Source organism: Malus sylvestris, chromosome 1 (genome assembly GCF_916048215.2).
Source record: "Malus sylvestris chromosome 1, drMalSylv7.2, whole genome shotgun sequence".
Lineage (NCBI taxonomy): Eukaryota > Viridiplantae > Streptophyta > Magnoliopsida > Rosales > Rosaceae > Malus > Malus sylvestris.
The window spans coordinates 16,063,848-16,086,294 of record NC_062260.1 but is presented as its reverse complement, the minus strand read 5'-3'; the positions used below and the strand labels follow the sequence as shown (position 1 = coordinate 16,086,294).

The 22,447-nt window shown below is 38.2% G+C and overlaps 2 protein-coding genes and 1 pseudogene across 2 annotated transcripts; 2 read left to right on the top strand and 1 right to left on the bottom strand.

Moving 5' to 3' along the window:
* Nucleotides 1-5,452, top strand: LOC126622728 (protein SUPPRESSOR OF PHYA-105 1-like). The gene is made up of 9 exons (XM_050291464.1): nucleotides 1-127; nucleotides 361-420; nucleotides 862-2,232; nucleotides 2,352-2,509; nucleotides 2,698-3,502; nucleotides 3,657-3,803; nucleotides 3,906-4,223; nucleotides 4,318-4,377; nucleotides 4,655-5,452. Exons 3-9 carry the CDS (start codon nucleotides 907-909, stop codon nucleotides 4,844-4,846), a joined length of 3,006 nt encoding a protein of 1,001 aa, XP_050147421.1. The 5' UTR covers nucleotides 1-127; nucleotides 361-420; nucleotides 862-906; the 3' UTR covers nucleotides 4,847-5,452.
* A 629-nt stretch (nucleotides 5,453-6,081) lies between these two features.
* Nucleotides 6,082-8,868, bottom strand: LOC126622736 (uncharacterized). The gene is made up of 3 exons (XM_050291475.1): nucleotides 8,441-8,868; nucleotides 6,431-8,357; nucleotides 6,082-6,233 (listed from the first exon to the last, which is right to left on the bottom strand). Exons 2-3 carry the CDS (start codon nucleotides 8,334-8,336, stop codon nucleotides 6,082-6,084), a joined length of 2,058 nt encoding a protein of 685 aa, XP_050147432.1. The 5' UTR covers nucleotides 8,337-8,357; nucleotides 8,441-8,868.
* Nucleotides 8,869-11,099: 2,231 nt separating this feature from the next.
* On the top strand, nucleotides 11,100-12,847 carry LOC126613931 (F-box protein GID2-like; annotated as a pseudogene).
* The last annotated feature ends 9,600 nt before the right edge of the window (nucleotides 12,848-22,447 follow it).

The window sequence follows — 22,447 nt, the reverse complement described above, 5'->3', positions numbered from 1 at the left end:
CCGACTTAACTAATCGGTCTCGTTCACAAATTTTGCAGGGGGGAAAAGTATCGTGGTTGTAGCTTTCTTGGCCACAGACTGCAATTTGCAAAAGCCTCTCCGAAATTCGAAACAAGCAAAACGAAAGGTACCACAAGATCCAAATTCAAGTGTAAAATACACAAAAATATAATTTGATATTATGATCATATTAACTAGCAAGTTTTCAAATTGATAAAATTTAATCAAGGTCCTCCTGTTACCGCGCAAAAGATTTTAGATTAGAGTTTTATATAAATTTTCCACTTTTTGTAGTTTTTATTTTAAAAAAAAAAATTATTTGAGGGAAGTTTTTTATGCATCTCTGTTCTGAGCTTGCAGGGGGTTTGGTGGTGGGTTGGCTTGCTGATATTGTTGAACAGTCTGGAGCTTGATTCAATGGTAATGCCTTTTCTTTTTTTGGTTTGAAATCTGATTAAGATTAATGGGTTTTGGTTAATTTTTTGTAATATTGTTTGGAATTTGATTAACTTGTTTAGATTCTGTGTTGCTACTTTGATGATGCATGTGTTATTTTATTTTGAATGATGAGAGATATGTTGAATGTTAACTACAAATTAAATTATGCTGATTAACTTGATTTAACTCATTATTTCTATGTTGTTTCATGAGATCGTAATTTTGGGTTTTAGGCAATTTATGCTCTCTTTTTGGGTTGCCAAGATGGTATCTTTGTTTTTCCAGAATTAGTTGTTCTATTAATTTTTCCTAATTTAGGTAATTAGAGATGTGTTTTATGTTCTTCCTATGTAAAAGATGAGTTTATGGATTAATTCATGATCCTTATCATTGATTCATTCGTTTTTATTGTGACATGAGTAGGCCACGTCACAACAAATTATTAATCTCCATTGATTGAAGTGAAAGATGGATGGTATGGAGAATTTTGTCGATAACATGGCTGCAAATCGTGTAGCAGTAAGGAATGAAAAGCTCAAGCCAAAGGAGGTTGATCCTTTTCACAATGTAGCACTGGAGGGTCAAAATCTGCCTGAGTCGCCGGTGGTGTCCACAATGGAGGGCAAGGATTTGAGTAGATGTGTAACTTCTTCATCTGGATTTGAGCCCCGCTGGTCTGCAAATGGCATGGGGCAGGTGGTGGAAGAATTAAAATTGAAACATTATAGGAAACCAGACTCAGCTTCTAGTCAAGAATGTTGGCAAGATCCAGATCCGGCAGTAGCACGAGGTTTCAGAAGCAAGAATTTTCGCGGAGATTCTACGTCACTTGGCAATGATCAGAATCTGTTGAGAGTAAGAGGCGAGCTTAGAGAAATGTCTCCTCGTGTAAGGAGTCTGAAGCCATTGTCAAGCAATCACTCTGAGCAGGAGGCAGATAAACTGTCTGCGTATTTAAGGGCTGAGGACAGCAAGATTATGTCAAACAATATGCTTAGTATTGCCAAGAAGCGACTGAAGACCCAATCTACAAATAGCAATTCTCAGTTACTTGTAAAGGAAATGTCAAAGGGAAAAACAATCAGTAAATTTCCAGAACCTTATGGTGGCTTTGGTAGTCAGGTTGTAGGCCAGAATGATTTAAAGCCCCGTTATGGTTCTGAGGTAGCTAGTGATGCAGAGTTGAAAGCAAATGCCAACAATGATCGGCTTTCTTCACATGTGCAAAATCAGTCTGGCACAAAATCTATCAGTTACGGGATCAGCTTGAGAGAGTGGCTTAAACCTGGGAGTCACAAAGTTGATGTAGCTGAAAGGCTGCTCATATTTAGGCAGATTGTGGAGTTGGTTGATTTTGCACACTCTCAGGGTGTTCCCTTGCAAGACTTACGACCATCGCGCTTCATTTTGTTGCCATCAAATGAGATTAAATACACAGGTGGATCAGCCATCAGAGAACCAATCAGTATTGTGAACCGAGATTTGATTAACAAAAGGCAATCCGAGCAGGATGCAGATGCAGATGCTGAGCGTATTTTAGGTGGAACACAGACAAAAATGAGTGAAGGTAATGAGGACGAATATTTCATAGCTGGTCCAAAAAAATTTGAGTATGGTGAACTCCAGTTCCGAATGAATTCAAGCTACCAAAATAAATTGGTTGCAGTACAGCAAGGGTCAACTTCTGCAATTGTTCAGTTGGAAGAAAAATGGTATACCAGTCCGGAGGAGTTCAGTGAGAGAGGTTGCACACTTTCTTCAAATGTCTATGCCCTTGGGGTCCTTCTTTTTGAGGTGAGAAGATATTTTCCACTGTTTTGACGAGTTCTTTTTTTTGAACTGTTTGTTTTTGCTTTTGACTTCAATTGTTCTGTCCTCCGGGTTATTTGACTTGCTCAGCCTGTTCATGACAGTTGTTGTGTCTCTGTGACTCATGGGAGGTGCATTCCGCATTGATGTGGGATTTGCACGATCGGATTCTGCCACCAAATTTTCTTTCTCAAAATCCACTCGGAGCTGGCTTTTGCTTATGGCTTCTACATCCTGAACCTTTGTCTCGTCCAACAACTAGGTATCACCATCTGCAGTTCTCTAATTTACTGCCTTCTGCTATTTTTATTAACTGTCATAAGTATGAAAAATCAATACTTTGGTAGCATTACAATATTAATCATATAGTGCATGTTGACCTGAAGGTATATCCCTTATTTATGTTTAATTGGCCAAATTTTGAAGTTCTTATTGTCCGGTGTGCTGCAGAGAGATCCTGCAGTCTGAACTGATGGGTGGAAAACAAGAATCGGCTTCTTGTGACGATTTCTCAAAATCTGCTGATGATTTTGATGCAGAATCAGAGGCATTACTTAGTTTTCTCAGCTCATTAAAAGACAAGAAGCAAGGTCATGCCTCTAAGTTAGTTGAAGAAATAAGACGCTTAGAAGAAGATATAAACAAGTTTGGGGGGAGGCCCTTATCAGGAATATCCTCAGATGCTTCCTTAGCACACAAGGAATTTCATAGTGACAGAGAACAGGGTTCAGTGTCAAATATGATTGAGACGCAATTGATGATGAATATCAACCAGTTAGGGGATGCTTACGCTTCCACAAGATACCAGATGAGGCTAAAGAAAACTGCTCCTGCAGCACGCCCTGATAAGGAGGTGTTAAACAATCGAGACAGTTGGCGTCATGTGCGAAATGGTAGTCAAGATTCAAGCACCAACCAGAAATCAGGTGATCGGCTTGGAGCCTTTTTTGACGGTTTACCCAAGTTTTCTCGCTTTAGCAAGTTTGAAGTATGTGGGACATTAAGAAACAGAGATCTTCTAAACTCTAGCAATGTGATTTGCTGTTTGAGTTTCGACCGTGATGAGGAGTACATTGCTACGGCTGGAGTATCAAAGAAAATCAAGATCTTTGATTTTGATGCGCTTGTAGACAATTCTTTGGATATCCATTATCCTGTAGTTGAAATGCCACACAAATCTAAGTTGAGCTGTGTTTGCTGGAACAACTATTTTAAGAACTATCTGGCTTCATCGGATTATGATGGAGTCGTACAGGTGTGTATTTTTTACAAAATTTTTTCTACCTATTAGCGTGTAAAATTTGTAAATTCAGACATAAATCGAATCGTGCATACCTGTGCGATCTTTTAAGTCACCATCCTGTTCTCTTTACGAATAAAAAATGCCGTATTCATTTGTCTTCATTCAGATGTGGGATGCAACTACTGGTCAAGGATTTTCTCAGTATGTAGAGCACCAAAGGCGGGCTTGGTGTGTCGACTTCTCTCAAGCTGACCCAAAGAAGTTTGCTAGTGGAAGTGATGACTGTACAGTGAAACTCTGGAGCACTAATGAGGTATGCTCTCGTATATGGTTCTGAATATTGCTTTAGAAAGCAAGATATTTCCATCTTCATGACCTCGATTATCTTTCTGAAAGTTTTCATCTATTTATGCAGAAAAAATCAACAAACACAATCTGGAACGCAGCTAATGTATGTTGTGTTCAGTTCTCTGAATACTCTTCCAATCTCGTGGTTTTTGGATCCGCTGATTACAAAATTTATGGCTATGATCTTCGGAATACTAGAATCCCTTGGTGCACTTTACCTGGTCATGGAAAAGCTGTTAGCTATGTAAAATTTGTAGATGCGGAAACCCTTGTTTCTGCATCTACAGACAACACTCTGAAGCTTTGGGATCTTAACCAATCTACCTCAACCGGATCGTCTCCCAATGCCTGCAGCTTAACATTTAGCGGTCACACTAATGAGAAGGTTGGCTAATTACTCTGGACATACGACTTTCCTAGCATTTCATGTTTTGCATAGCTTATCTATAGTTCTAACTCGTCACGTCTTGCCTTTTCAGAATTTCGTGGGTTTATCTGTTTCAGATGGATACATAGCATGTGGATCAGAAACTAACGAGGTATGAATTTGTTTGTCTTCCAAGTTTTTGTGCTCCAGATATGAATTAATATTTTTCAATAATGGGTTGGTGTTTGAAGCATCCTCTGGCCATACCCTTTAACATGTCATGTTGTATTAGAATGAGCATGTGATGGCGAAGGGCCTGCGTAATGTAGGATTTTTCAGAAAGATATGTTCCTAAGTGAATAATCTCTGACAAATTAGAAACCTTCCAACACTTGCTCCGATTTTAACTAATTATAATTGTTCCGCTCTCTGTACTTTTCCCTTGACAGGTTTATAGTTATTACAGAAGTCTACCGATGCCCATCACTTCACATAAATTTGGAGCAATTGATCCTGTTTCTGGAAGTGAGGTTGGTGATTGCAGCGGGCAGTTTGTCTCGAGTGTCTGTTGGAGAAGAAAGTCTAACATACTTGTTGCTGCCAACTCAAGTGGAACTTTGAAATTATTGCAGATGGTGTGATTGAAGTTTATCGCCCTCAATCATCTAAAGAATCTGTTCTGTCCCCAAAATTCTTTTATTTGTACGTCCTGTTAGGATCAAAATGGGTACTGGAAGCAGAACCTGGTCAGGTTGAAGATTACACTGAACAGAAATTTAACAGAGCCAACCCTTCGCTTCCTGGATGCGTATAGGACTGTAAAAGATATCAATTAATGGGCTGCTGGTGACAAGGGAACTTCATGAAGAAAACAATCTACCTGTTGATAACTTGATACTGACATTTTTGTGCTATTCGTTAATGTCAGAGCGGGAATGGAATGCCGACATTCATGTAATCACGGGTACAGCAGCGATGTTTGAGCTGGTCTTCCTCCAAAACTGGAGGTTACTGAAGATCATTGTATATTAACTAAAAGGTTCCTCCGATTTATTCCCGGAGCGTTCCCTGGAGTAGTAAATTATGAAAGTGGACAGAAGTTGGCAAGGGTAGATGAGCCGCGTTGTCAAAGAATTTCTCAAGTTATATAAAACCTAATCAACCTGTTGAAGAAATTATTAAATGTACAGATATCAGTCTAAATGCTTGGAACTCTAAATTTTAATAGAAACTGTGCCTCTTCTAAATGCTTTGCAAAGATATATACAATCTCTTTTTTCGCCCCCGGCTGAAATGATTTCCGATTGTCTTTTGTCTTGCTGTTAAGCGGTAATATCTTGTCAGATATCATCACTGTTGAAGTCTCGCCTGCACTATGCTCGACGGATGCTTTGAATGGATCGTTCCTGTACAGAGTGCAAACCTTCAAGCTATCATGATTGGAAGGGTCTACCACATTTTTATATGCTATGTACAAAAGGTAAGCTCTATATGACTCGAACTTGTAAGTTTGTACCCAACTCTTTGTAAAGATATCGCGAAGGATCCCTGAGTTTCTGCCCATTCATGGTGTATGTATATCTTGTTCTGACTGTGAAATGAAATCCCAATGCTCTTGCAAATCTTGCCCCTTACTTTCGGGACTTAAACAATTTCTTCTTCCTCCGTCTCTCTCCTGGTATAGAGTTGTTTCTGTACATTTGAGTTTTCGTCAGCAGAGGTTTTTGTGTTCTTGAACACAGTTTACTTCTCGGGGCAAGCTAAACTGTTCCTATCTTGAACCGTGCTTCTCTTATGTTCGTCTGAGCAATCCATAGACTGAAAATTAGATGGAAGCTTTGATAATTTGTTGACACAATGTGTGACATATCAAGGTCTAGGAGAGCTCTGAATCTGAGACATGTCCGGATTTAGTTCTCCGTATTCTTGGACTCATTTCCATCAGCTGGCTTTCTGAACCCAATCTCAGACTAACACTGCGGCCACAAGGGGTCATCTGTGGAGGTCTGGACCGTCCTCTTGGTGTTCCTGTGTAACCGAAAGAAAGATCGCATCAGTTCACATGTGCGTAAAAGAATTAATCCTGTTTTCTTATTGACCATAGCATGTCTGTATACTACACTACTCTCCTTTTCTTATTTTTCCATGATTGTGAATAAGTTGTAGGTGTTTAATTTGTGTCTTGAAAATAATCAGGAACAAATGAGTTGTGTGGTTAGGGCAACCTGATAGTCTGTTGGCTTTCACATCTGATGATTTCTTCAAGAATGGAAGTTTCTTTTTCACGCTATCAGGCGAAGAGAAACTCTTCCTTTCAGGTGTTGATGGGAACGAATCATCTGCAGGGACCACAATTTCATCCCCACAGATTGAAGCTCCGTCACTTCCCGATTCTGAAGTATCCTTCAGGCTTGAAGATGTTCTTTCTCTCTCTGCGATCCTATAAACGAACATTTGGAATGGGATTTGTGATATTGGTGATGGTTCAGAAGTCCCCCAAGAAGGAATCTTTTTCAGAAGCACTGACTCAATCTCACAGTAATCTACCATAGGAACCGGTGGGTCTAGCTGGCTGTTGTAATCAGGATTCATTGCAAGGAACCGTTTGATATAGCGAAGAATCCTGCAGATGGACGAGAAGCTTGGCCGTTGGTATGGATCACTATGCCAACATTTCTTTGTGAGGTTGGTCACATATCTAAGAGAGTAGAATGGGAACAGCGGCCTCTCCCCCGCCCTTATGTTTCGGCTCATCTTGTCCCCTTGGAGATGACTGTCCTCAAAGGGCACTTTCCCTGTCAGAAGCTCAAAGCAAACCATCCCAAAGCTATACACATCGGACTTTTCTGCGTACTTTTTCTCAGTACTTTTTCCATGTTCTTGCTCTTCCAGAACTTCCGGCGCATACCAGATTAAAGGTAGGCTCCCATTCTGATTTGAAGTGCTTTTCTGTGTGGGGCTTTTGACAGAAGTTAAACCGAAACCTGAAACCTTGGCTTGTAAGTAACCTTCTGTGGAGATGCCTCTTGCTTTAACAAGTATATTACTAGGATTTAAATCTCCGTGGTAGATTTTCTTCGAGTGGAGATATTCCATTCCTCTTGCAATTTGAAGCATCAGATCAATAGCAGCAGGAAGAGAAAATGGAAGACGTTTTCGCGGGCCACAAATCTCTTTGATGTAGCTGCAGAGGTCTTTACTCATGAGTTCCATAATGAGAAAACACTCTTTCTTTTCCTCATCCGTAAACCCACAAAGGAAGTGCACTATGTTCGGGTGGGAAAGCAATGACAACGAAGAAATCTCCGGCAACAAGGTTTCTACTTCTCCAATTAAATGTCTTGAGGCAAAGCTTTCACCCAACCATAGGATCTCCTTATACTGACTTCCACCCCCAAGTCGCCGCCTCACCTGGTAGTCCTTAGACCGCACCAGGATTGAACTAGGTAAGAGCTTCCCATTCAAATTCTGTGTCTCTGATCCGTCTATGCTTTTGAAAAGGAGATCTATGAGGCGTTTCCCGTACTTTGTTGAACCCGAAAGTTTCTTTTCGCGGATTTTATGCAGCAGAGTCCATCTATCTTCTTTGCTTGCTGATTCAAACCTATTGCAGAAGTCTTGAGTAATCAAATACTGCTTCCCAAACCTCCACTTGAAAAGTTTCCAATCTCTGTAGTCTTCTTTGTACTTATCCGCAAACACGGTTTTCTTCCTCTGTATCTCATCCTGATCCCACCCTGAAACTTCTCCAGCAATGTCAATCGCTTCAATGACGATTGGCATGCAGGCAAGTAGGTTATGGATGTGAAACTCAACGCAATCGGAGTTCTGATAGAGAGTGATGGCCTTAGCCCACCAATCCTTGGTTTCCAAGCATTGTCGAATGTAAGCTTCTGCTTCTTTGAATATCCTGTGGAGCTCTCTCAGCGGCTGCTCGAGAACCCTCCATTTCATGTGCTTCTCATCAAACCGAAGATTATGTCTCATCTCCTCCGCTATTGATTCGTACGCTGAGCTGAAGATATCGAGCAGCAGAAGGCACTGCCGCTGATTGATTTGGATGTTGTCTTGGAACACCATTAAGGCCTTTAAACTTCCTAAATCCTCCCCGATCTTTCGAAATTGCTCCATTTCAGGATTCGACCGCGAAATCTTGAAATAATGGAACCAAACGTATTAAACAAAAAGAAGTAATAAGAAAACAATGATAATGGTCGAGGTATTATATGACTAACCAGGATAAAATTGTTCGATCGAAGGAAATGTCAACCACCAAACATGCAAAATGTCTTTTCTTGCACCGTAAGGAACCCCAAAAAATTTTGCTTCTTCAAGAACAACAATGCGAAGAAGGACATCGAAGACGATGAGGGTTTCTGCCAAATCTTGTCGATGAAACAGCAGAGACAAACAAACTCATCTAGGTTTTCTCAGCAACCAATCGAATCGAAAGCCTGATTATCCAACTTGAATTATTCTTCCAGCCAAATCCGGCTGATAGTTAAAAGAGAGTACCCAGTACGTGGAATACACTTAAAATAACTCAAAAAAAGGGGTAAGAAAAATTGTACTCCAGAGCGAAAAGTCAAATCGAGCCTAGCAGATCAGTAAGAAAACAATGAGATGTTCCTGGAAAATTTTGGATTTGGTTAGAAAGTGAAGAATTTTGGGAATGTTAAGTGTTGTTTGTGTGCGGTTGTCCTTCCAATATTTCCCGCCAGCTTCGATGTCTCCATTTCTCAATTTAGAAAGTGTGTTAACCGTTCTAACTGAATTCCTTTTTAAATATAATAAAATAAATAACGTTAATATATACTAAATTTAGAGAATTATTAAGTTCGTTCTAATACAATTCTAACTATCAAACTAGACCTTATATAAGACGTGATACGTGATCCAAGAAAACTCCAAAACAAAAATACCAAAACAGCATTTCATAATAATAAAGCAAATTTGTAACTAGTTTACTTTTCCAATCGTTTCTAGCCACATGACTGAGTAAATCAGTGGTAAATGACGAAACAAACACAAATAGGAAGGATAATGCATGCACCGTGCGAAAATCATTTCCCAATCTTAAAACCACTTGCTTTGGATTTTTGAAGAGTGAACCCTAGTGCTGTTCCTCTTGTTCGGAGGGGATTTGAACCGTGCATGCCATGGTGGTGTTGATTTTAGGAGTCTAATGGCTTTTTGGTTTCATGGTGTAAAATATGATAACCTATTTTAAAGACATCTTTTACTCTATTATCCGTTTTTGTTTTTTCCATCCATAAATTTTTATTTTTTCCTAATTGGCTAGTGATGAACTTTTTTTTTATATTCTTTACTTTGAATCTCGTTAATGATGAGTTAGATACTTCTTCATCTCTAAATGTAAACATATGGTTGTATCTAAAAAGAATATCATACTTAGTTGTAGATTGGTAGCAGTCTTCCGTTTTGGTTTGTTAAATAAAAAAATCTAGGGTAAATTACATAAAAAATACCTTAACTATTGGGCCAATCATAAGTTTATACCCCATCTTTAAAACATTTCAATGTCATACCTTAATTTTATGAATTTGTTACAATTTCATACCTTCCGTTAGTTTGTTTGTCAATTCTTCCGTTAAATAGTGACGTGGCTTGAGACGGAGCTCATTCTCTATTAAAAATTTAATTAAATATTAAAAACTAAAAAAATAAAATCTTTTTTTTTTGCATGAGGGACCCAACACTTATCCCCCTCACCCTTTCTTCCCTATCCACCTGTGTCCCCCCAACCTTCCTTTAATGCCAAAACCAGAACCCTCCGCCGCCCTCTCTTCCTCCATCTCCACCTCCCTCCCATGGTGCTCCTCCCCTTCCCCCTCATCCTACACACCCATCACCCTCACCAAATTAATCCTTGTAACCAATTTCAAACAAAATACCCCAATTCCACCCAAACCCTAACCCTAAATTTCGAATTCGCTTGTTTAAGAGAAAGCTTCAGGCTTTGCTCAAGGGTTTGTGGGCTTTGGCTCAAGGGACGGGAGGCAGTTGTGCTTGGGTTCTGGGTCGAATGAGAGCGGGTTCGATCGGATTTTTCTGGGTTTTGGTTTGGGGTTTGGAAGAGGAGGCGGGGAGCAACGTTGATGTGCCACGGGTGCCCGGGGGGGGGGGCGGGCGACGGCAAAATCGGCCAAAAGAAGAGAGAATGGGAAGAGAATCGGTAGAATCGATCACCTGCAAAAAAAATTCTGGGTTTTTTTGTTTCAAAGTTTGTTTGTTTCTGGGGAGGGAAGAGAAGAGTGAGGGAGTGGGATGAGTGGTCGAGGAGGGTGGGGGGGAGATGTTGGCACATGTGGGATCTGGATTTGGGGTGGTTCTGGTTTTGGGTTGGGGGAAGACATGGGCGGGGAAGAAGGGTGAGGGGGATAAGGGGTGGGTCCCCCATGCAAAAAAAAAAAGGGTAAATGACAAAAAACTATCTCAACTATTGGTGTGATGACACTTTCATACCTCATCTTTTAAAAATGACAATGTCATGCCTCATCTTACGAATTTATGTCAATGTCAGACATCCGTCAGTTTTTCTGTTAAATGTTGACGTGGCCAGAAATGGGATCCACTCACTAATCCAACTGGATTAAAAAATAATTAAATATATTTTTAATAATTAAATATTCAAAATTTTAAAAAAATTAAAAATTAAAGAACTGAACAAATAAAAAAGGCATATGGATGCGGGCCTTCCTTTCTTCCACCTGCACCAACCTTTTTCTCTCTATTCTCTTTATCTTCTCCCGCAACTCTCTCTCCCCACTAACTCCCTCTTCTCTCTGTAACCACCGGAGCCGAGGAGGAGAGCAACGGAGAGAGGGAGGAGAAGAAGGGTCTGAAGGCGAATAGAGCGGAGGTGGGAAGGATATGAGGGTTTTGACGGCCGAGAGGAAGAGGAAATCGAGAGGTCGAGAGGTTGAGAGGAAGAGAGAGATCGGAGGAGGTGTGGGGTCGACGACGAATCAAATGGAGGAGAGAGGTCAGAGGAGGGACTGGGTGGAGAGAAGGTAGGAGGGTGATGAGTGTGTAGGAGGGGAAGGGGATCTGGGTGTGGGTTTGGTATGTTTTTTTTTTGGTAAATTACAAAAAACTACCTCAACTATAGGTCCAACGACAATTTCATACCTTATGTTGGAAAAATGACAATGTCATACCTCATCTTACAAATTCGTGTCAATGTTAGACCTCTGTCAGTTTTTCTATTAATTTTTCTGTTAAATGCTGACGTGGCTTAAGATGGGCTCCACTCCTTAGTCTAATAGTTTTATTTAATATTTTTATAAAATAAATGGGACCCACCCCCTACAAATTCATCACCCTCACCAAATTTAAATCTGTAACCAAACACCCCACAATCCCCCACCTTCTCCATCTCTAGACCAATTTCAAACAAAAAAACCTCCAATTTCCCTGAAACCTTAACCCTACCTCGTCCCAGATCTTCCCATTCGAACCCATCGGCGCCCATCGACCAGGATGAGATGAAAGGGGCGTGGTTTTCGAATCTAGACGACAATTTGATCTTCGAGGTGTTCAAGCACGTGGATGCGCGGACGTTGGGGATGGCGTCGTGCGTGAACAAGCAGTGGCATGAAATGACAGAGGATGAGCGGCTTTGAGAGCTGATATGCACCAGGCACTAGACCAACACTGGCTGCGGCAGCCAGCAGCTGAGATATGTGGTCCTCACTCTCGGCGGGTTCCGGCGGCTTCACGCCCACTACATCTGGCATCTCAGCAAGACCTCATCCTCTTCCAGCTCCGTCCCTTCTTTCTCGTCGGTGGCGTCCTCCTCTACTTTGCCTTGGGCGATAGCTCCGGGGAAGCCGATGTTGAACTTGAAGCCGTCGAGCGCTCAGTAGGGAAAGGACGAGGTGAATTTGTTGCTCTCATTTTTCTCGATTTGGTTTTACAAGAAGATGAACTACGCTCGGTGGGTTTTTCCCTAAATTTCCCTACTTTAGATCTTGAAGCTTTTCGTGTAAATTAAGGTAATTTTTTAATCATTATGCATTGTAATTCCATAATTTGATCTATTGGAATTTGGGTTTGCTTCAATTTCGTGTTTGTTTCTGGGGAGTTGGGAGAATTTTGGCGGTGGTGATTGTGATTAGCGGTTCGGAGGATTCGATTGGCAAATACAAACAAACAAAAGGGGAAATCGAATGAGGGTACGGTTTTAATAAAAGGCTTGGTTCTGGGCATTTGGCAGGATCGAATGGGAGTGAATAGGAAAAGGACAGAGGAATGAGTGTAGTAATGGGTGTGGTGCCACGTAGAATCCATCTGGGCGAGAAACTGGGCCCCATATCAAGTTACGTTAGCATTTAACTGAGAAATTTACGGACAAACTAACATAGGTATAACATTGGAACAAATTCTAAAGATGAGGTATGATATCGTCAATTTTAAAAGATGAGGTATGATAGTGTTGTTCAACCCATAGTTGAGGTAGTTTTGTGTAATTTACCCTTTTTTGTGTGGGATCTAGGTGTGGGCTTGGTTTTTTTGGTTTCTTCAGTGGGGTAGTGAAGATGGAGGAAGAGAGGCGGCGGTGGGGTGGTGAAGGAAGGTTGGGTATGAAGGGACTAGGGGAGGGATGGGTCGGGTTGTGAGGTGGTAGCGAGGGAAGGACAAGTGCGAGTGGGGAGAGGGACGGATGAGGGAGACCGAATTCCAGAGAGAAGAGAGAGAGAGGGTGGTGGAGGAAGGTTAGGGGGATGGGGAAGGGTTTGGTGGCTGTTGAAGAGAAGAAGAAAAAGGGTTGGTGCGGGGGGATGGGAAGGTCGAATCCATTAGGCCATTTTTTATTTATTTTTTAGTTTTTTAATTTTTAATTTTTTTAATTTTTGAATATTTAATTATTAAAAACATTTTTTATTTTTTTTAATCCAGTTGGATTAGTGAGTGGGTCTCGTCTCTGGTCACGTCAGCATTTAACAGAAAAACTGGCGGAGGTTTAACATTGGCACAAATTCGTAAGATGAGGTATGATATTGTCATTTTTAAAAGATGAGGTATGAAAGTATCGTCAGACGAATAGTTGAGATAGTTTTTTGTAATTTACCCAAAAAAAATTATTAGATGATTTTATTTTTTTTAGTTCTTAATATTTAATTAATTTTTTAATAGAGAGTCGGCTCCATCTCAAGCCACGTCACTATTTAACGGAAGAATTGACGGACAAACTGATGGAATGTATGAAATTGTAACAAATTCGTAAGATGATGTATGACATTGAAATGTTTTAAAGATGGGGTATGAAATGTGACTAGCCCAATAATTGAGGCAATTTTATGTAATTTACCCAAAAATCTATTACAATTAATATTTAAATTTGACAAATTGTGGAGCATTAGTCTTTCATGCCAATTTAGTGAAAATTTTTGTCAAAGAGAAAATTAGAGAAGTGCTCATATGTCCCTTTTAATAACATGTGTGTCACATGCTTAATTTTGACGGACATTATCACAATATTGACGTCAATGACTAAACTTCCATATTTTGTCAGATTTTATATATTAATTTTAGACATAAACTTTAGTTCAGAGACCAAAATTACAATTCAACTATAATTTAACGACCAATTCCATGTTTGACTCTTATGTTGCTTCACTTACAGGCTACAACATATGGCGGGCCTTCTTCATAACACCATATCAAGACCATATTACGTATGCACTTGTTGCAAGCCATATATGTTATTTGAAACACAATATTTATGGTTTCGTGTGAGAAAATCTATATGGGTAATGTGGTTGGTGTTGACTTGTTTGAGGCCAATGGTAGTGTGGTGGTCATCACTTTGATCATGTGGTAGAAAGGGTTGTGTTACTAGCTCCATAATATCAAGATTTGAATATTAATGGGCAGGATAAGTGTTTAATTTAATTTTATGGTTTTTGTTTAATACAATCGATATTGTACGTCAATCTTTACTAAAGAGATGACGACGGTTTAAGCCTCAAAACGTAATAAGTTGAAAAGAAAGATTCTAACCATTAAAATAAATTCACCACGTGCTTCACCAAGTTTGTAACACCAATGCAATCCAATCCTACCTCCTAAAACTATCCAATTCCAATGATCAAACATGACCATAGTGTAAATAGTAATTCGAGAACGGACTGGTACCACCGACATGAATGATGTGAGGGTGAAGGCACCATCTGTGGCCTATATCTCTTGCTTATTCCACTTGTCTATGCTTCATGAATAGAGTTAGCTACTTTTATATACAAATTGTACGTTTGCATTTATGTATTGAATCGATGGGAGAAAGATTTCTATGACACGAGTATATCGCTATTATGATTTTATGTTAAGTAAATAAGAATATCTTGTTGGAGAATAGGATTTCACGTCAGTCATATGACAAAAATAATCAATTTATGAGAGTTTTCACCTTTAATATCACATAAGTCTTTTATAATAAAACTCAACGCCTAGTAATACTAATAGGTGATTAAGTTAGGATAATATCAATGACATTGATAGTAAATCTGCATGAGCCTGCAGTGTTTATCACATCTACAAATTTTTATCTACACATCATTATATAGTTGATACCACACGAGAAATATGTATTTTTATTATGTAAGTTGTTCATAATTTATTGGCAGATATCTAAGCCATAGATGTCTCAAACTCCACACACTGATCGAATGTGTGGACATTGGAGTCGGAAAATAACTAATGAAACACATCAATGCTTTGCATTGAATGTGCACAACCCTAGTGGCACTGAATCATTGCAGTTATGCTCAGCATTCATTCACAACCACCACTAACAATTCCAATGCTCAAATTTCAGATTTTCCTTCATGGTACATATCATTGAATATTCCGAAAATCAACGGTTTAAATCTTATATAAAATTCGTATCATTAAATGGGGGCATACATTGTAATTAGACTCCTCAAATATGTTACATGTATAAATAACTTCTCTGAATTTTCAGTTGAAAATATCATATTAAAGTACTCTTAATCACTCTAACTTACAATAAATTCAAATTTAAGTCCAAATAAGCGAGTACACTACTTTGGCTAACTACGTTGACTCCACATCTGCTAACTTTTTTTAATACTGTTGGCACTCCAAAATTTTCATAGTTAGAAAAAAAAAAACACTTGTGAAGAGTGTATAATAAGATTTTTGAAGTGTCAATAACAGTTCCTATTATACATATACACATACACACACATATAGGGGGTTGATTCATTTTTTTTACATAACTTTTGACACAGGTTTTTGTGGGGCCTATTTCGTCATGTATTTTAATGATCCGAACCATATCTTTTAGGTATTCCCTAAAAATTTATGTCTACAAATAATATCACCAAATTCTGAAACCATATTAGCGTTGGATGAAGAGTTTATGGTTTCTTTGTATAACCGTATTCGTCGATTTTCTTCACTACAAATGAATGTTTTAGTGGTTTTGGGTTTGTCTCATTTTTTGCAAGGCCGAGTTATGAATGATGTTCTAAAATATAGACAGCATGGATCGTTAAAATAAATTACAGAGTGGACCTCACAAAACCTTGTGTCAAAAGTTGTGTAAAAAAAATGATGTCACGAATCCGCCTCATCTACATATATACAACGATATATTTATACTAAAGGGTGAGAGACTAAGTTAATGTCAAACTTATCATTCATAAAATTCAAATCTAATACTTCTCATCTATAAGTAGAGAAGATTATAGTACACCATCGTTCTAATGGAGAACATTTCTGAATAATTGCAGATTCATAATGATGCACGAGACATATGGAGAGCACAGTAGATTGGAAATTATTTTGTTTGTTTGGTAGGAGAATTTATTACACCATAAAAATCATTCCATGATTAAAGTAATACCAGCTACGATCACTTGTTAGATTGCAGCTACGATCACTTGTTAGATTGCTTGGATGAATTTGTAAAATTTAAGTAACCACCGAAAAAGTAAAATTCTCACAACCTACTTTCTAAAGGTCACAAAGTTAAGATGAATTTCGGGTATTTGAAGGTTCAAACTTAGAACGTGAGTTGAGTTTACAACTTATTATCAGTGAGCTACTTCTCTTTCTTATCAAAATTCAAAAGATGTTAAAGTTTGAACCTCTCAAACTTAGGTTAAGTCTTTCATAGTCCAAGCTATTGGACTATCCCAGTAGTCCGGCTGTTGAATATTTCAAGAATATATATTATATTATATTATATTATATTATATTATATTCATGAACCCTATATATATATATATATGCTGCATTGTGTAGCATGTGTGCGGTGCTGCAGTGCGCATCATGTGTACAGTCGGCAACTCCTTACAAAAGGTTGGGTTTCATTCAACCTTTGTATATTTTGTTGGATGGTTGCAACTTTGGTTAAAAGACATGATGTTTACTCAAATTTTATAAGTAAAATTAAAAGATATAAATAATCAATATTTATTTTCTGAAAATTCTAAATAGAAGACATGTCTTTTGGATCAACATTTTTAAGAAGAGTTGTATATCTTCAACTAAAATGAAAGGATTCAATGAACGGATGCCTTAATGCCTATAAATATCTACTGTGGCATAATGTTTCACACACAATTTCATAAATTTATTTCTATATTCCTTGCTCTCTAGTCTCTCCATCACATTCATACAATTTCTTTCTAGTTATTTCTAAGGGAATATAATTCGGTTTTGCTAAAATATTTCATACTTTGTTATATCCTGGAAGTGAAGAATCCTTTAGCAAACTTATTTGAGTGGGGGCAAATAACACTTCAAGGAAACGATTCAAGTCGTACCTCAAAGTTATCGTTCAGATTATTCTTTAAATTTCTTCATTTACTTTAACACCGACTTTATATCTATTAGATCGAGAAGTAAGAAAAAGTAGTATCTCCTTAATTCAATCTTGATTGTTTATTTCTCATACTACTTAGTAGTTTAGACCATTAAAAAAAAATTGCTCAAACTTACAACGTCAGTTGAGTTTACAACTTGAAGGCAATGTGCTTCATAAACTTAATTTGAAGTTTGAAAGTTCTACTTAGACACGTTATGATTTAATCATTGATGAGTGGAAACGACGGTGCAGGTAAAGGCAGTTTTTCCACTTTGTCGGCTGTGGAAAACACAAAGTTACTCAAAACTTACAATTCGTGGTGGAAAAAATAAAGAATCTTTTAATATGAGTTCAAAGTAACTAAAAATTAGACCTATTTCAAAAGCAGACCTATAAAATTGGACATATTTCAAATTTTCTCAAAAAATAAACATTCTAGAAAACGTAATGCATTTGAAGTTTTCTTGGAGAATACAAAAGCGATTAAAGTGGAAAATAATTTCTTACCCTGTCAAAGAATGTTATCCGAAAGAAAAATTCCTCGATGTTTCCTTTTCCTTATGGCACTTGTCTATATCTTATGTCTTTTTCCCAAAATAAAACAATTACCAAATATCTTGTGAGGGGAGTTTCCAAAAAAAAAAGAAAAAAAAAATCTTGTGAGTTTCCAAAAACAAAAAAATATCTTGTGAGGGGTGACACCTCTCCCACTATTCCTTCCCAATTTTGGTTTTAACTGTCCAACATTTGTATTGCAACTTTGTTTTCTCCATAAAATTGTACTACATATTTCACAGCCTCGACAGTGCTGTGCTTCGTACATATACAGCAAACAATATTATTCCTTTCTCTGGTTTTCACATCAGAATCTCTATAAATAGCCACCTCCTCCTCAAGTCCCACAACCCTAACTAACCACGAAACACACAGGCACAAGCAAGCTAACCCTAGCTATGAGTGGAGGAGGCCTGGAATCGGTGGCTAGGGCGCGATCAACCACGGGTGGTGCAGCCAACGGACAACACAAGGGAGAGCGCTGCGGATACTTTCAGATGCCTCTGCACTATCCGCGGTACACTAAGTCCGACTATGAGACCATGCCGGAGTGGAAGCTTGACTGCTTGCTTCGAGAGTATGGTCTGCCGATCACTGGGGATGTTCAACACAAGAGGCAGTTTTCCATAGGAGCGTTCCTGTGGCCTAACTAGATATATATGTACGTTTTATCGTAACAGTAGTATGGGAAATCAATAATGCTAATTATGCTTTGTTTTAGGTGTTTTTAATTTTGTTAATTATGTTGGTCCCTATTGCTTTTAGTTATGTGCTGCATGTAAAGGTGAGGGTGTTGTTGTACTTTAATAATTAATCTAGTTAATCTGCGTGATGTTTATTTGCTTGATTCCTTGATCTGGGTATTTTTGTTTGAGCTATGATATGTAGATTATCATGTTTAATTGAATCTTCAATTTGCAGCGGTATCAATTTACAGCAGTACTAGAGACTTTTTCAACATTAGGTTTCCAATTTCTGGAGGTAACTAAACACTATGTGTTAAAGAAAGAAAAAACAAAAGAAAGTGATTTCTGGCTCTTTTAAATACAAGGACTTATGCAAAAAAGTGGCTTAAATTAGAGTCATGTTGAAGGAAACCCTACTGTCAAGACCTTTTGGTAACTTGCCAGGTGGTTAAATTGGGAAAAGTATCGACGCGTATAAGTTCGGTTTGTTTGAATTTGGACAATTTGCTTCCGAACAAATGATAAGAATAACCAACACAAGCGTGCCACAGATATATTTCACGACTCTTTACAAAATTGATCTAAAAAGTTTGTGTTCTTTTGCTCAGAGTGTTGTTAAGTTACTATATCATCCCAAAATTAAGCATTCTGCAGAACCGCAGAGATAAGCAAATTAGTTTATCACAGATGACGAAACTATATAAGACTATCTCCATTAGTAAGCGACTAAAATTTCAACAAATATCTCAACTCTTTTCAAACCACAAACCTCATAAAGTGTATATTTTAAGTTTTATCTCCAGATATTATATACTTGTTTACTGACATATCTAAATTCTAATTAAAGAATAGCCTTTGCCTCTATGAGATATGCATGTTTTGAACTCAAGTAATGAGAGGTTGTGTCACGTGTGATTTGGGGGTGATTCTCGACATGATTATCACATGATGAATGTTATAGAAAGAAAGATAAAGATATATATATATGATCGGTTGTATGTAAGAATTTCTCGTGATTTGGAGATAAGGGTTTTTTAACCATCGTTAGCATCAAATACTTACTTGTTTAGTTGTCAAACAATGATGCAGTAACACCTCGTACTTGTCAATCTACGAAATGAGTTAAAAGCATATATGATTAGTTAATTAGTGGGATCGAAATAATGGTTGTATCCCTTAACCTTAAGCAAATGAAATGCAAAAAGTCAAAACTTGTTGAGTGGTATTAAGCAGAAAAAGAAAAAGTAAGATGTTCACTTGAGCTTGAACGCACAGGAAGGCCCAGTTTCCCAAAAAAAATTAAAAAAAAAAACTACCAGAAGGCCCAAGTTCAATTAGTATATCTTTTGATAAAAAGCCCAAAATAAGTGGGCTCATTGCTGATCAGTACATCACTGAATTGATCAGATTTTCTGCCCTGCGCATTGTGAATTGCGCGTGGCTACGTATGACTCGAAGAGCTACGCACGTGACACATAGGACAAGAATGCAATTGAATATCAACGTCATTTAACAACATCAACATTCATTTCATATTACATCAATATCTAATAAATATTAGTACGAGATTAAGCTTACTCATTTTTTATAATATAAATAATATCGTTTATTAAAATATAAATAATGTTGGTATGACGTAGATATTTGGAAGTAATGTGTCAATAAATAATGTTAAGATGACTTTGATATTTTGTTGCTATATCATCATCCAATCACATGGCACGTGTGTAAGGGATAAAAGCTTCTACATTAATAACCAACTAAACAAAGAGAGGAAGAACCATTTTCAGTCAACTAGAGATAATATCAAGTTGGTTATTAATGTAGAAGCTCAGTTTTTTAATGAGTTGGATTCGATTATTTTTTAATGGGTAAATCTCAGTTTACTATTATCAAGTTTCGTGGTTTTCAACATTTAGTATATGAAGTTTTTTTCGTCCCAAAGTCATACCTAAAGTGTTAATTTTGGGACAGTCTCATACATCCATTAGTCTGACTGTTAAGTCTTCCGTTAACTGATGACGTGGTGCCTATGTGGATAATAACTAGGCACCACGTGTCATTAAAAAAAAAACAAAAACAAAACCCCCTTTCTTCTTCCCCACCCTCCACCCCTCCATCCCCTCCACCCGACAACCATTTCAAGCAAAAACAATGGACCTAGATTCACAATCTCCTCCTCATTCCCTTCCTTAGGCACCCTCTGAGATTTCTCTCTCCAATCTCATTGTACCTTCACACCCAAAAGAAAAAAAAAATCTTCAGAAAATCTAACAAAAATGGTGCTCACAAGCAACAGCGCTTTGATTCCCACCAAATCCGGCTTTGTTCAAGGTTAGTCTCTCTTACCCTCTTTCAGAACTCACCAACCCTCTCTGCCCATCAAGTCCATTCAGCCAATCGTCGTCGTCCACGCCGTCGAGCCATTGTTTTTGCTTGAAATTTCAGTAATTTGTGTGTAATTGTGGGAATTGAAATGGATTGTGAAACTGGGTGTGGTTGTTTACATAGGTGGGAAGAATGGCGGGTCAGTTTGCGAAACCCATATCGAAGTTTTGGGGGAAGGGAATGGGATGGGTTTTTAGGGAAGGAGAAAAGGCTTGGTGGTAGGGGTGGGTATTAAAGAAGGGTGTCGGTGGGTAAGGGGTGGAGGGGATGGAAGAGTGAGTCGTGGAGGGGGTGGAGGGGATGGAGGGGTGTTTTATTTTATTTTATTTTAATGACACGCGGCGTCCAGTCATTGTCCACATAGACGCTATGTCATCAGTTAACGGGATACTTAACAGCCAGACTAACAGATGTATGAGACTGTCCCAAAATTAACACTTTAGGTATGACTCTAGGACGAAAAAAACTTCATGTACTAAATCTTGAAAACCATAAAACTTGAGGGTAGTAAACTGAGATTTACCCTTTTTTAATTGTATTGAAACTCATCCTTCTTGAAGTTGAATTTCAGAATTTTCACTTACAATTAAAAAAAAAAAACACCAAGAGATCATAGCATTAAGTGGCAATAATCAAATACGCTTTTGACATATAAAATCTTTTGGTGAAGTAGCTTTACCGTTGAGTCATATTCATATTCACCATAAGTTTTTTTGAAATGATATTCACTTATAATATAAGTTTTTTTTTTTGAGAAACGGTATGATATTCATTAAACAACAAAGAATACGTACAATTTGAGGATAGTGTGCATACTAATCCTTGATAAAAATCTTGCTCGGGATTTCAACCATGTCGAAGAGAAAAAGAATGTCCCATACGACAATGTAACCTATCCTCAGCTGAACATTAAAGAAATGGCAAAAGATTGTTTACTACCCTCATATTTCGTGGTTTTCAACATTTAGTACATCAAGTTTTTTTCGTCTCAGTATCATACCTAAAGTGTTAATTTTAGGACAGTCTCATACATTCGTTAGTCAAACTGTTAAGTCTGCTGTTAACTGATGATGTGGCGCCCATATGGACAATGACTGGGCGCCACGTGTCATTAAAAAAATTAAAAAATTAATTACATAAAAGTACTTAAAATAAAAAAAAATAAAAAAACCCATTTTTTCCTTCCCCCTTCGTCTTCTTCACTGGACAAAGGGCCGGATTCCTTCCCCCTTTTTTCCTTCCCCCTTCGTCTTCCCCACTGGTGCGACAGTACGCCCCTTGCTCCCTCGCCCGCGCCAACTTCCATCTCCACCGCTCACTCCCTTCTCTCCTCTCTCTTATCTCCTCTCATCTTTCCTCTTTCCTCTTTCTCTCTCTCTCTCTCTCTCAGGTTTCTCTCCGCTCTCTCTCTCTCGCCAGAAGGGAAAAACCATAAAGAGCCGTTTTACACCCACCTGAGTAAGTTTTCTCTCTCTTTTCTCCTCTCTTTTCTCTCCTCTCTCACAGTCTCTTTTTCTCTATCTAAAATTTGAATATATGGGTCTTTGTACTATTAACCTGCCATTTACATTCTTGTGCATATTTGTATATTTAAAAGCTTTAAACTTTATTATGAATTTGTTATTTTTCTCCTTGTTATACCTGTTGATGCACAAAACCGGAAGGTCTTGGAACAACGTAAATCCAACCGTGAATCTGCATGAAATGTAAATAACACAAGATGTATCGTGGTTCACCCCAAGGTTTGGGCTACG

What these genes read in the sequence shown, in the direction of transcription:
- LOC126622728 (XM_050291464.1), top strand. Translation starts at nt 907, where the DNA reads ATGGATGGTATGGAGAATTTTGTCGATAACATGGCTGCAAATCGTGTA. An exon ending in TTGGGGTCCTTCTTTTTGAG is followed by an intron (nt 2,233 to 2,351) that starts GTGAGAAGATAT and finishes TGTTCATGACAG; the next exon opens with TTGTTGTGTCTCTGTGACTC. An exon ending in GCGGTCACACTAATGAGAAG is followed by an intron (nt 4,224 to 4,317) that starts GTTGGCTAATTA and finishes TTGCCTTTTCAG; the next exon opens with AATTTCGTGGGTTTATCTGT.
- LOC126622736 (XM_050291475.1), bottom strand. Translation starts at nt 8,336, where the DNA reads ATGGAGCAATTTCGAAAGATCGGGGAGGATTTAGGAAGTTTAAAGGCC. An exon ending in GAAAGCCAACAGACTATCAG is followed by an intron (nt 6,234 to 6,430) that starts GTTGCCCTAACC and finishes TCGGTTACACAG; the next exon opens with GAACACCAAGAGGACGGTCC.